The sequence below is a fragment of the Amia ocellicauda genome, chromosome 13, assembly GCF_036373705.1.
Source record: "Amia ocellicauda isolate fAmiCal2 chromosome 13, fAmiCal2.hap1, whole genome shotgun sequence".
Taxonomy (NCBI): Eukaryota; Metazoa; Chordata; class Actinopteri; order Amiiformes; family Amiidae; genus Amia; species Amia ocellicauda.
Genome location: NC_089862.1, coordinates 22,567,993 through 22,580,457, shown reverse-complemented (window position 1 = coordinate 22,580,457; position 12,465 = coordinate 22,567,993). Strand labels below are relative to the sequence as shown.

The window sequence follows — 12,465 nt, the reverse complement described above, 5'->3', positions numbered from 1 at the left end:
ACCGTCAGTTCCTTCTGGGTTCTTGCCATCTTTATGCACCGTCGCAGGCAAGGTCACAATGAGTTTGCTGTTGTGTTCTCTGCGGACCTGCGATCGAGCGGTTCTGCAAGACGGAATACAAAATACATCCTAAAGTAGGATTTCCTCGCGTCTCATTGCAAGTACATTAACTGCATTTACTTATATCAAAATCTAGAGCAAGCACTGTTTCTAGAACTTGGAGTGAATTAGTCCTATTCCAAGACATGCTGATGTATTGCCTCAGGATCACAAGGTACAAGGCAAAACAAAGAAGGTACATGCATTAATTACTTTATTACTGGAATACTTTTTCTTGCACTGTCTTGCACAGTGTCATGGGTGGTTAGGTACTGAAGCTGTTCATGTGGGGATAGGTAAAAGTTGGCAAAGTTGAAGGTAGAGACTCTGTGCCCACAGATACCTACTTGCAGTTTGGACATCTTGTTGATGTCATGTTGCTCCTCCAGAAATTGTTGACAAGATTATGCTTAAGTTCACAGACATTCTTTACCTGGAAATAGAAACAAATTAAGGTAGTTTATATATCCACCTTTTCAATACAGTTGTCTCAAATAACCAGCTCTCACCAATGGTAACACCTGACTAAGTATGGCCACAATATCAAGACATGTAATGGGGTAAAAGGAAAAATGTCACTCTAGTGCACATTGAAAACCTTAACAAACCCTAAAAGTGTGTGTATGAAAGAGACGCAGGCAACAAGGCGTCGCCATGACCTACTGGAGAGATGTGACCTTTGGCCTCTCTGAGGATCCTGACAGCGTAGTCCTCCAGCACTTCCTGGATCTCCACACCAGTGGCCTGATTATTGCCCTCCAAGAACTGCAACACATCAGACCCCCCTTTAGATTCCACCAGACATCACTGCTCATTATTTCCGAAATAAAGAAACCAAACTTTTATGATGTACACAAGCATTGCAAAGCACTTTCCATCCACCAGCTCCCACCAGAACACATTCAAGGAAGCTGGTGAGCATACAGATGTGTCTCTTAACGGTCCAATCCCAGGAGGTTATACTGACATCAATGTAAACTGTTGTCCATGAATGGGACGGTACCTACCCTGTTGAGCTCAGCCTCCAGCTCGTAGACAGCCTGCAGAGCTCCCACATCCAAGACCTTCAGCTGGTTGAGGAGCAGGTGAACTGCAGCTCGAGGACAGGTCAGCCTATGGCAGTTCAGGCAGGAGCCTCGCACCAACAGAAACAGTTTCTAACAAAGGCACACACCACAGATCAGGCTGTGTAGTAGGAGCACACACAAACCACCATCCAGTCTCACTTTGATTTGATTATGACAAAACGCCAACACAGTCACAGTAGTTTCGGGGGAGAAATACAGCTGTGATTCAATAAAAAAGACAATAAACAAACACTACAACAGCCAGTATCAAATATCTGAGTGAAATATTTTGAAACATGCCAGGGTTCTTCACAAATTATGTGACTGGGTTTATTGAAAAGGTACTTCTACCACATGCAGAACTGTTAAGAAAATGTATTGCATCCACAGTACGAACCACATTGAAATAAACCAAGGTGGCACTCACATCGAAAAACAGGGGGTTGTACACGGGCAGGGGCAGCTCTAGGTGTCCGAGGTGCCCGGGGCAGTTGTTGAAGTCCTGCATGCAGGTAGAGCACACTTCCTTGGAGTCTGCGGGGCCCAGAGCCAAGTCATACAGACCATTGGCTGCAGGGTTCCCCACACTATCCAGAAAACGTGGATTGGTAATGGTCTTCACACTGAGCCTCCTGGGAAAGAAAAAACAACAAGAATTTAGACAGAGGTCATGATTACATTCATTTAATGTACAGATTTAATATAGGGCTTAGTACAGTAGTTAATGTGCTGAAAGATTGTATCTAGTGTTGTTTTTATTATTTCCACCACAGTCTTGAAAAGCTACTGCATTCATTTTCTACCAATTTATATGTATAGCCTCTCGATTGATTATTATATTATTATTATTCGAACTTATTTGAACTTTGAGAGGGGAATAATATTTATTATCAGCTCAACCTCAGGATACTTTCTGCATCACGTATAAATCACGTCTAGTACTATATAAGAGCAAAGTGGCCTTACATTAATGTTTTTTTTAGGTCTGTTCACATTGCTTTATTCCTATATGGCCCATTCTACAGCCAGCTGAAACAACTTTATTTGACTGAACTTTATGTCCTTGCACGTTTTCATTAGTTGTCATTGAATCCGATAAACTCTATTATAACACAAACACCGCTTTCTGCAAAAATAATGCGATGAAAGATATCTCATCATAGCACATTTTGTGTTACATGGGGTACATATCAGTTCAGGCATTCGCTATATTTCTTACATGTCCAGACTAGTTGAAGACCCCATATCCCGAATCACATTCATTCTCCTTACCTAATTTCATCTGCGCTGTATATCCCAAATGACATGCCTTCGAGGCGCCTCCACGGTACTTCTTTACCTATAAGCATTTTTAGGTGGTGTATTCAACGACAAAACATGAAATTATTTTAAAGTATACGTCTTCACATGGAAGCAACTAAGAACCCCATAAGTAACACATGTGCAACTCGGGACGGACGCTAGCATCTTCCGATCCTGTTTTGGGGGGGTGAACCTAAACTTATTTTAATATTAAACAGTTGTATTTTATTATTTGTTCACACGGACATTGTTTATTTTATATCTAATATGTTCAACATACAGAGTTAACAGTTCTTCGACCTAACTGTGTGTCTGATTTGTTTTATAAAATAAATCGACTCCCCCTACTAACGAGAAGGTAAATCCCTTTCCCAGCAGGCAATTCGTTGTTACGAATAAAAATGGCGGCCCCCTGCGCACAAGTAGGGGTGCGTCTTCACTGCAGTGGTAGGGTAATTTTAAATAAATTAGAGACATGGCGGCAATTAAGGTAAGATATTGTAAATAATGCATTGAAATTTGTAAATAAATGCAGTGTATATATATTGTTACTACGTGGTGTACAGTATTTAAGCAAATGTCGAGGTGCACGTTATGCTTCGTTTGACCTACTGAGCGTGTTGTGAGGATCAGGTTTAGTGGGCACATGCATTTTGTCGTGGATTGTGCTTTTTTTTTTTTTTTGGCTTTCTCTCTGTTAAATCATTTAAAATTTGGTTATATTTGGAAAACGAATGATCGGAGTTATTTTTATTTTTAAGGAGTTTTTCTAGAAGTCTTTTGAGTCGACAAACCGCAACCGAAAATGCAGGTATGTTTAGCTCTCTCTCGTTGTATATTACATTATTGTAGGGTGTAACGCCAATCTAGACTTGTAAGAAAATGTCTTGGCTAAAAGACGGCATTGAGCAAAATGCCTTGTACGTTTTTGGGGGAGGGGTGAGTATCTGATGCAGTTCTGTAGTACCCTTTGTTAATTGTGGAAACAAATCTTGCAGGTCCTGTTCAAGAAATCGTCATTCCAAAAAAGAAAACATGGTAAGTTCTTAATTGTTCGTTTATTTGGTATTTCGTCAGTATTTATATACGGTTTTGTGCTTAATCTTTGCTTTTTTTTTAAAACCCGAGGTTGTCGTATTTAATCAAGAAATGTATCCCTGATCCAACACCTAATCTTATCCCTTTCTTTCAAAAGGGATAAACTGGCAGTTCTACAAGCACTCGCATCCACCGTGAACCGGGTAAGCTCCTCGTCTTAATAAAGCAAAGATTTGCAGTTCCCCCGCGTATTTCAGTCCTTTCCTTTTTAAATGGATTGGACTAAAAATCGTACTCTTCCCACAGGATCCCACAGCTGCACATTACATGTTTCAAGATGACCCCTATCTTACTCCAAGAACCTCTCCTGAATTTGTGAGTGAAGAAACAAGTGATGGGGAAGGGGGGCAGATTTAAGATTGGTATTGACTCTGTCATCTAATTATCTAACCCTTGTTTTCTACAGAAATTATATTCCCTCTCCCAGGAGTCTGGTAGGAATGCAGCCAAATACATTGTTAATACCTACCCAAGGTTCTTCCAGAAAGACTTTGCAGAACCACATATACCTGTAAGTGTTTTATGCTGTGCATCTGTTAACGTTTATCAAACATTTGACTCCACTTTTATGATGTAACCATGCTATCCTGATAATTGACCGTAAAGTGCTGGCCTAGGTTACTGCTTGGATACAAGGCCTACTGTGGTTAACTCCACTATGCATTCTAATGGGTAAGTTTAAACCCTGAAAATCAACTGTGCTTGTGGTCATACTCTACAGATGTCCATCTACCCTCTTTGGATTGCTGTTGGTGTAAACGCTGATCACCTCCATCTGGCCAGCTTCCTCAACTTTGCTATGTACAAAGGCAATTGCATCAAGCAAATTGGAATAACTTTCCTTTTGTAGTCCAGTTTTCTTTCAGAATCTCTTTAAAACTTTGTAACTCAATGCCATGACTTTGCAGATGAGATGGTTGCAATTTTAGTAAAGTCTAAAATACAATTCTATCATCATAAGGTATGCATTTCTTAGCAGATGCCCTTACCCTTGCAGTTTACATAACATTTTCTAAGCATTACAAAGTGGGAAAATGCAGTAAGCAAACCCCCTAATACAGTGAGATGACCAATGCATACCTAATATACAAGGTATGTGCTAAAGGGTAGGCATAGAAGTTTTAAGATTAGTGACAATAGACTTAATCAAGTGGCCTAAGAAAACATTTTAATTTGCTGAATGCAATACTGAGTCAACTTTTTTTTTTTTTCTAGTTTTCACTATAATTTATCAGTTCCACATTTTAATAGTGTGGATGTCAGTATCTCGTGTGTTTTGCCCTTCCTGTAGTGTCTGATGCCCACCTCTGTGGAGCCTCAGATTGGTGAGCTGAGTGAAGCTGCCCTCCGAGAGCGCGTGCAGCTGCGCCGAGTGAAGGCGGCTGTGGATGTCTATGACCAACTGCTGCAGGCAGGTCAGTGTAGGGACCGCAGAACTACTGCACATTTGGTTGGTCTGAAATGCTATTGTGGCACACTTCTGTAATGTCTGACCATTTCGTTTCCTCATTTAACTATTTATAGAGCAACGGTAGCCAGATATCACCCATTTTAATCCATGTGCATTCTGTATTTGGTATAATGTCTCAAACTTCCTCCGAGACCCACCCTTCCTATAGTAACTATATGCACTCTGTTCACTCTACTGTACAATGTGTACTAAACGTCTTGCTGCAGTATGTACACAACTAGTAGTGACCACTTCTGAACTCTTTATTTTAGGAACTGCAGTGTCTCTGGAGACCACCAACAGCCTTCTGGACTTGATCTGCTTATATGGAGACAAAGACCCTGTTCGAGAAGATGACCCCGAAGCCATGGAAGCTGGAGATGTGGTATAGACCATTCACTAATGGTCAAAATGAAGAGTACAGCCAATAGTGGTCTACTATAGAACTGCAAATGTGTGGAAAAGTGGAGTATTGGGCGGCTGCAGGTTTAACTTGCAACTTCTGAATTTCAGGAAGAAACCCAGGATGACACTCGGAGGAGGAAAGGGAGACTGCGCAAAGCATCTGATGTGCTTGGGGTTGTTTGGAGGTGACCTGAATTTCCTTTACTACCTGATTTGCTTGGTTTATTTGTATCAAAAGTAGTAGTGAAGCCAAAGTATTTTTTTTTTTTTTTTTTTTAAATTGGCTTACACAGTATTCCATAGAGCCAGATTGATGGCTAGTCATGTTTACCATGAACATGGCGTTGGCATAACTTGCAATGAATGTAAAGCAATTTTTTAACCTGAAATGACTAATTCAATAGCCCATTTTCTTAATGCATGTAGAAGAGTTAGCACTCCTGAGCTGAACAAATGGATAAATCCACAAAGCAATTGCAGTGTAATCCAGTACTGAAGATTTAGCATGCATCTCTTCTGTCCTATACCAATTTAGCAATGGAAAGCTTTTTTTCTCTCCACCAGAGAGAACAACAATGCAGAAAGGATCTTTAATTTGATGCCAGAGAGAAACGAACAATCTTACTGTGCCTTGATAAAGGGGATGGTGAAGGTAAGGATCGGTATTCTCCTCAATAGTTTAAAGTTCTTCTCATGGGGTGGGTTTATTGACCTTTTGTTTTTCATTCACAGTATGGTGCTTATACAAAGGCATTCAATGTGTATACGGATTTATTGAATAACCGAATGACTGGTAAGTTATTTGAACCCAACTTGTTTTTAGACCTGCTCAGGCTTCAGTAATGTTTTTTTTTGTGCAATGTAATTCTAATGAAATGTACTACCCAATTGTCTTGTCCTCGTATTGGCAGCTTATGTAGTGTCCATTTGGGCATCAATGTGAGTGTAATGGCTTCTTGACTTGATGCTGTGATTTGTGTGTTGGCACCTGGCAGTGATGATTGGCGCAGGGGTACGGACCTCAGCTGATGATGGGAGCTGAGTGGCAGTGCTTGTTCTCTATCGGCAGGCGTGTGGCCAGCTGTGTGAGAGGCACTGACACGATACAACCGCCTAATCCTGAGCCAGCTTTTGATCCTTCCAGAAGAGGCAGCTGTAGATTATCAGATCTGTGATTTCCATGCCATGGTGCAAGTTATGTTTAAGCTCTTGAATACCTGAGATCTAGAATTTATTAAAGTTTTAACATTATATATTTTTCCAGCTGATGTCTGCACATTCAATGCCCTGATTGCTGCAGCACCTGAGCTCAAGGAAAAATACCAAGATAAATGGGCACTTATTACTGTAAGTTCTGTTTTACATATACCAGTAGTCTTGATTTTTACAAATCGATTTGAAACTGAATTTTGATACCCCTGCTTTATCTTCCACCACACAGGACTTGTTGAAGCACATGAGTGAGCAGAAGGTGCAGCCCAACCTGCTGACATTCAATGCTGTGCTGAAGGCCCTGCGCAAGTGTGGGCCACTGGGCAGGGTGCAGTCCCTCCTCACGCTCGGGGAGATTAAGGCACTGGCCATTGGTGAGCTACAGCCGAGGAAAAGCAAACTGCCACCTATGTCTGCATGCTTATTCAGGCACTGACATGATACAACCGCCTAATCCTGAGCCATCTTCAAGCAATATACAAAATCATATCTTTGTCTAGTAGTCGGTTCTGAACTTGTCAAATTGCAGATCTCTAGAACGGGTTACACCTTCAACAATGCTGCCCACTGTTGCAGTTAAAAATTGGAGTGTGAAGAATGCCTATTGCTAAAATCTTCACAATTGTGTATGTGTTGAAGTGCTTCAAAATGCAGTAGTACTTCCAAAGTACTGATGGTTTTAATCTTATTTTTCTATCATCCCTACAGAACCAAGCTTGGCTACATATGACCACCTCATTGGCATTTTCTACAAAGCTGGTAAAAAAAATTGCTAATCTAAAATGCCAATTTCTTAGGGTTGTATTTCGTTCACCCTTGAACCTTTTCCTCTCTGGTTGATATTTTACACCTAGACCGTGGTGTTTGCCATTAAAATTTTCCCCTTATGGAAGCCATGTCTTTTGCACTGGGACTTTCCTGGAGCAGAGATGGAGACCATGGTCTCTGAGAACAATGCCTTGACTTTCCTGGTGAATACACAGAATGTTGCCCTAAGCGTTCTTTCCTTTGTAGCCTCCACTCGAGGGCCCACTGAAATTCTTCATGAAGTGATGGATGAAGTGGAGGGGAAGAGTTTTGTTGCTCAAGACCCTGATGATGGTAGGAGACTTCTACATTTATTTTTTAAACCTAAAAATAAATGGCTGGAGCTAGGGCTGTCTTCGGTTAGTTCTCCAGACCTTTTCAAGTGTTTTTTTTTTTTTCCCTCCTTCCTTCACCTGTTAGAAATTGACATGTTTGAATACTGTATTGTGCCACTGTACCCAATAAAGGGTTAATGGGGTAAAGGGGGTGCAGTGGGGAGGAGCATCTGGAGAGGCCTGAAAGGTAAAGGGAAATGGAAAAATGAGTTGATCAGTTTTCAATCTGAGAGCTGTGTGTACTGCAGTAATCTGTTGCACCTGCAGTGATGAGTTGGCTTTATCCATTTCTTCCCAGATGCCCTTATCCATGGCAATTTACAAAACGAGCACATTATAAAAGTGCAGTACAGTCTAGAATTACAGATCAAAGCATAGTACAAACGACAAGTTCACTACAAGTCTACTCCTTGGAAACCCCTGCAAGCATTGCAATACTAAATGACACTTCGCATGTCCCACTATATACATTTTAATGTTTGATTTGTATACTGCCCATTCCTTAAATAAAAGTAGCTGGATATAATGGTTCGAAAACATTATAAGCCCAATTGTCAGTCCTTTACTTGCGTTATGCAAATTGGCACCAGAGCTTCAAACTTTCATTCAGTAATGTTCTGAACCTTCAAAGGTGAAAACTGACCCATCGGGACAGACCTAGCTGCAGTTCTTGCGTGCACTTCTGTAAATTTGAGTATTTTAAATGAGTTGGATTTGAGATGTATAGCTGTTACTTTATACTGAATATCCATGCCAATGTTTTTCTCTTTCCCTGCAGTGTATTTCTTTTCTGATGCCATGAGAATTGTAAGTGTCTAATTCATCTATGTTGCTTTTAATTGTAAGTGTAAAAATTGTGTGTTGGCTTCAGTATTATTTGCCTTTGCTTGTAGTGTCTGGAATTGAAAGATCTGGAGCTGGCCTACAGACTGAACAGATTTCTTGGAGTTGGTGATAATTGGCAGCTGCTGGGTGACTTTTACCAGCAAAATTACTATTAGTAAGTACATTTTCTTGTGTCCTTCACTTCAAATGCATAATGTAGTTTGTAGAGTTGCTGTACTTGTGGCTGCTGGAAACCCTTTCCTGAAGTTGACCACTGCCCAGTTTATAGTGCAAGGGTTTTAGGCTATAGGAGGCATCTTTCCAAATCTTGTGTTGTAGATATTTATGGATGCCTCCCTTCTGAAAATCAAAGAAATGGTCCGATTCTTAATATCATAAGAGCAGAGAGCACAAAAGTTAGGCTCCAGTTAAGGAACCAATTTATTCACTATAATGAGAACTCGGGCACTCTACCTGGTCTTGCTTGGCAGTGATGATTGGCGCAGGGGTACGGACCTCAGCTGATGATGGGAGCTGAGTGGCAGTGCTTGTTCTCTATCGGCAGGCGTGTAGCTGGCTGTGTGAGAGGCACTGACACGATACAACCGCCTAATCCTGAGCCAGCATAGAAAATCCTAGGTTCTTTGAATGCAATGTCAGTGTAAAACTGTAAACTTCACTACCTGAATTGGTTCTCCTTTTTCTCCCCCAGTGGACGATTCTTCACCTTGCTGTGTATCATGGAAAACCTTGATGTGGTTATGAAGTGGTACAGAGATTTAATCCCTTCTGTGAGTTTTTTTTGTTTTGTTTTTGTTTTTTTCCCCCAATCCTTAACTGGGTACTTCTAAATTTTCAGATTTAAAACTTAAGAGGCTGTATCACAACTTAATATGGAAAAGACCAGCCTTCAATCTAGATTTTATTAAAACCTGCAATGCTTTTCAGCTTTACTACCCCAATTCTCAAGGAATGATGGATTTGCTGCAAGCGCTGGACACAGATAATCGTTTGGACCTCATTCCAGAGATCTGGAAAGGTAAGCCCTCCCTTTTCCCCCCGCTTTCCTGAATATTTTGGAACAGTTTAAAAATTCCATCCCATAGCTCCCTATATTTGGCTTGATGTATGCACTTGTAGCATACAAAATTACATTCAGGGTTATAGCTGGTTTAATGGAATATACTACTATTGGTAATATCCTTGTATTCACAACTTATGTAGTGTCATGTTGATGCCTAAACTGACTGTAATGGCTTCTTGACTTGACTTGATGCTGTGATTTGTGTGTTGGCACCTGGCAGTGATGATTGGCGCAGGGGTACGGACCTCAGCTGATGATGGGAGCTGAGTGGCAGTGCTTGTTCTCTATCAGCAGGCGTGTGGCCAGCTGTGTGAGAGGCACTGACACGATACAACCGCCTAATCCTGAGCCAGCTTGCAAGATGTAAATCTGATCCTTAATGTATGTCACAGGACCAGCTCTGTTCTATGCTAATGTCCACCCTGTTTTGTAACTTCCCCTAGATATCAAGAAGCTGGGTCATGCCAACAAGGCTGAGCTGGTGGAGGAGGTGTTGGCAATGATGGCACGAGAGCAGCACAGCCCCGAGGTAAGTTACAGAGGTCTGCAGCACTTAAAAATGGGGCCCCTGTCTAACGGACAAGACCCACTGGAGGCCACACTACTCATGACCAATACCCAGGCAGATTTGTGCAGATGTATGCAATCCTCTCCATGTTGGAATTTCTTTTAAAACCCTGGACAGCGGTGACCAGGTGTGTGTTGTCGAGCAGGGCATTCTCAGTAGTGTCTTGTGTGCAGGTTCAGGAATCCTTTGCGGACTGTGCACTAGCTGTGAGGGCCGCGTTTGCACAGGGAGACGGTGGTCGATTCAAACTGGAGTGGACGGCCAGTTCTCTGGGCAACATTGCCACCCTGCTGCTGAGAGCTGGCAGGACTGGGCCAGCCTGGTGAGTGGTGGGGGGGACTATATATAATAAAAAGGGGGGGGTGCTCTCTCAGTGGGTGTGTAGTCTACTGTCTGAGATTCTGAGCCAGTTTAACGCATGCTTTTAATTTCTCAGACTGGTAAAGCATAAAATGCATTTTGATTTTTTTTTTTTTTTTTAAGGGAAATGCTCCAGCTCTTTAAGGCAAACAATCGTGTCCCAGGGTAAGTTTCTCTTCCACTCCCTCTCTATCATTAGATTAATATAGCCCTATTGACCCCACCATGATTTCTTTATCTAATTCAAGAGGAAATGTTTCTTTTAAGGGTGGACCTGGTGACTGCGTATTTGAACTGTGCTAAAGTGAAAAACAACTCGGCTCAAGCTGTGGAGCTGGTCAGGCTGTCGTCTGGCTACAGTTTACCCATCACTGCAAAGCTGGCCTGCAGAGTGAAAGAGGAGTTTGAGCTGACAAATGAACAAAAGTAAGCCCTTCTGTTGAACATCTTTTCAAGGGATGAAGTAAAATACTCAACCTATGTACATGTTTAACAAACCACCCCAGAAGTTTAATTCCAATTCAGGAGTACAAATTCACTCGCTTTTTGGTCAAGCTGTTGATCGTATTTAAAAAGGGGTCTTGTTGTTAATGACTAGCCTATTGGAGCATGTGTTTTATCTTTAACCTTCTATTTTCCAATTAGGCAATCCTTGGCAGAATTTGAGGCCTTGACTAGTGATAGTGATAGTGACAGTGACAGTGAGAGTGACAAGGAGTGAAATCGGCCATGAATAACTGCAGCGACGAGCAGCTTCCACTGTCCACTATGATCTGTGACTGAAGTCTGCCCCAGTGATGGATGAAACCAGCTCCTGAAGAACACAAACATTTCTTCACAGTTAATGTTACACTGGAAAGTAATGCAAGGATTTTGGTGAATAATTCACCTAATAAACTGATCTTATCTACTGTGTGTTGACCTTGCCTGTTGTCTGCTGCCAAGGTTAAACCCCCTTGTGTTGGAGGTTATTCAGTGTTCCTGCACATCCTAAAGTCTTGCATTGTTTTGAATTCTGAGGCCTTGTAATGTTGAACTCTTTATGTTGAAGTGCTTAAAGATCCTATTTTTTTTCTATTTAAAAACAAATTCATACCAGTGCTCTTGCTTTCTGAAAATGGCCATGGGTGAAGTGACCATTAATATGAACCACCCATACCATAGTGCTCAAAAACCCAACAAACTCAAATGGCTGCAAGAACGTGGCACAATAAATGTTCAGGCTTTAGATTTTGACTATAGACCGAGGTGCACTTCAGCCACTTTCCCCTGACATCCTATTAATGTATCAAAGCCATAATGACAGTGCCCATTACTATCCCAGGATTCAGGCAACTGGAGTAAGCACATGAGTATTTGCATGGGCAGGAATTGTTAAAAGGATCCTCCACTGATTTTCAATGTCACTTTGCTCATACAGTCTTCATCACTACAACACTGGCTACCTGAAGTTGTTGATTGACTGAAGAGGGGGGAAAAAAAAGTGCAAGTTGAATCGGGGTTGAAGAAAAAATTTGCTTAGTTTACCCAACATGTAACCTCTCATTGGGTAGCACAGTGCTTGTACATGGAGTCTGACATAGCAGACGGTTGCTGAATAAGCATTTAAAGCACTCGGGTGATTTATGCTTTCATCAATCACACAGTACCCCTGCTCAATGGAGGTGCGAGACTACTCTGAAAGGCGATTATACAAAGGTCGTCTGAAAACAAATACCGATGTGCACGATTCATATTGCATGAAGATGTTAAACTCATTATCAAAGCTTAAATTACATTGAAAGGTACAGGCATTGACATTAACTAAAGGAGGCTGGTATTATGAAGGAGGCAGAGTGAGAACTATTCCAGAG

The 12,465-nt window shown here is 41.4% G+C and overlaps 2 protein-coding genes and 3 non-coding genes across 5 annotated transcripts in view; 4 read left to right on the top strand and 1 right to left on the bottom strand.

The window, feature by feature from the left end:
- The window catches only part of polr1a (RNA polymerase I subunit A), a 31,380-nt gene extending 28,774 nt beyond the window's left edge, over window positions 1–2,606 (bottom strand). The window contains exons 1-6 of the mRNA XM_066720188.1: window positions 2,439–2,606; window positions 1,594–1,798; window positions 1,107–1,256; window positions 763–864; window positions 447–532; window positions 3–103 (exon numbers count right to left, since the gene is read on the bottom strand). Coding sequence (XP_066576285.1) covers window positions 3–103; window positions 447–532; window positions 763–864; window positions 1,107–1,256; window positions 1,594–1,798; window positions 2,439–2,515 — 721 coding nt within the window. The 5' untranslated portion in view covers window positions 2,516–2,606. The remainder of the gene's footprint in view (window positions 1–2; window positions 104–446; window positions 533–762; window positions 865–1,106; window positions 1,257–1,593; window positions 1,799–2,438) is intronic.
- Window positions 2,607–2,854: 248 nt separating this feature from the next.
- On the top strand, window positions 2,855–11,523 carry ptcd3 (pentatricopeptide repeat domain 3). Its single transcript, XM_066720187.1, has 24 exons — window positions 2,855–2,958; window positions 3,230–3,279; window positions 3,467–3,506; window positions 3,664–3,709; window positions 3,813–3,881; window positions 3,973–4,077; window positions 4,858–4,981; window positions 5,289–5,401; window positions 5,530–5,606; window positions 5,986–6,073; window positions 6,154–6,214; window positions 6,686–6,768; window positions 6,863–7,007; window positions 7,342–7,392; window positions 7,648–7,734; window positions 8,554–8,582; window positions 8,669–8,775; window positions 9,313–9,391; window positions 9,549–9,639; window positions 10,128–10,213; window positions 10,426–10,574; window positions 10,736–10,777; window positions 10,880–11,038; window positions 11,258–11,523. The coding sequence occupies exons 1-24, from the start codon at window positions 2,870–2,872 to the stop codon at window positions 11,331–11,333; spliced, it is 2,046 nt and encodes a 681-aa protein (XP_066576284.1). The 5' UTR covers window positions 2,855–2,869; the 3' UTR covers window positions 11,334–11,523.
- Window positions 6,410–6,549, top strand: LOC136767033 (small nucleolar RNA SNORD94). The gene has a single exon (XR_010821811.1). It is a non-coding gene; the product is annotated as a small nucleolar RNA SNORD94 (small nucleolar RNA).
- On the top strand, window positions 9,085–9,224 carry LOC136767035 (small nucleolar RNA SNORD94). Its single transcript, XR_010821813.1, has one exon. It is a non-coding gene; the product is annotated as a small nucleolar RNA SNORD94 (small nucleolar RNA).
- LOC136767034 (small nucleolar RNA SNORD94) lies at window positions 9,898–10,037 on the top strand. The gene has a single exon (XR_010821812.1). It is a non-coding gene; the product is annotated as a small nucleolar RNA SNORD94 (small nucleolar RNA).
- Window positions 11,524–12,465: the final 942 nt, after the last annotated feature.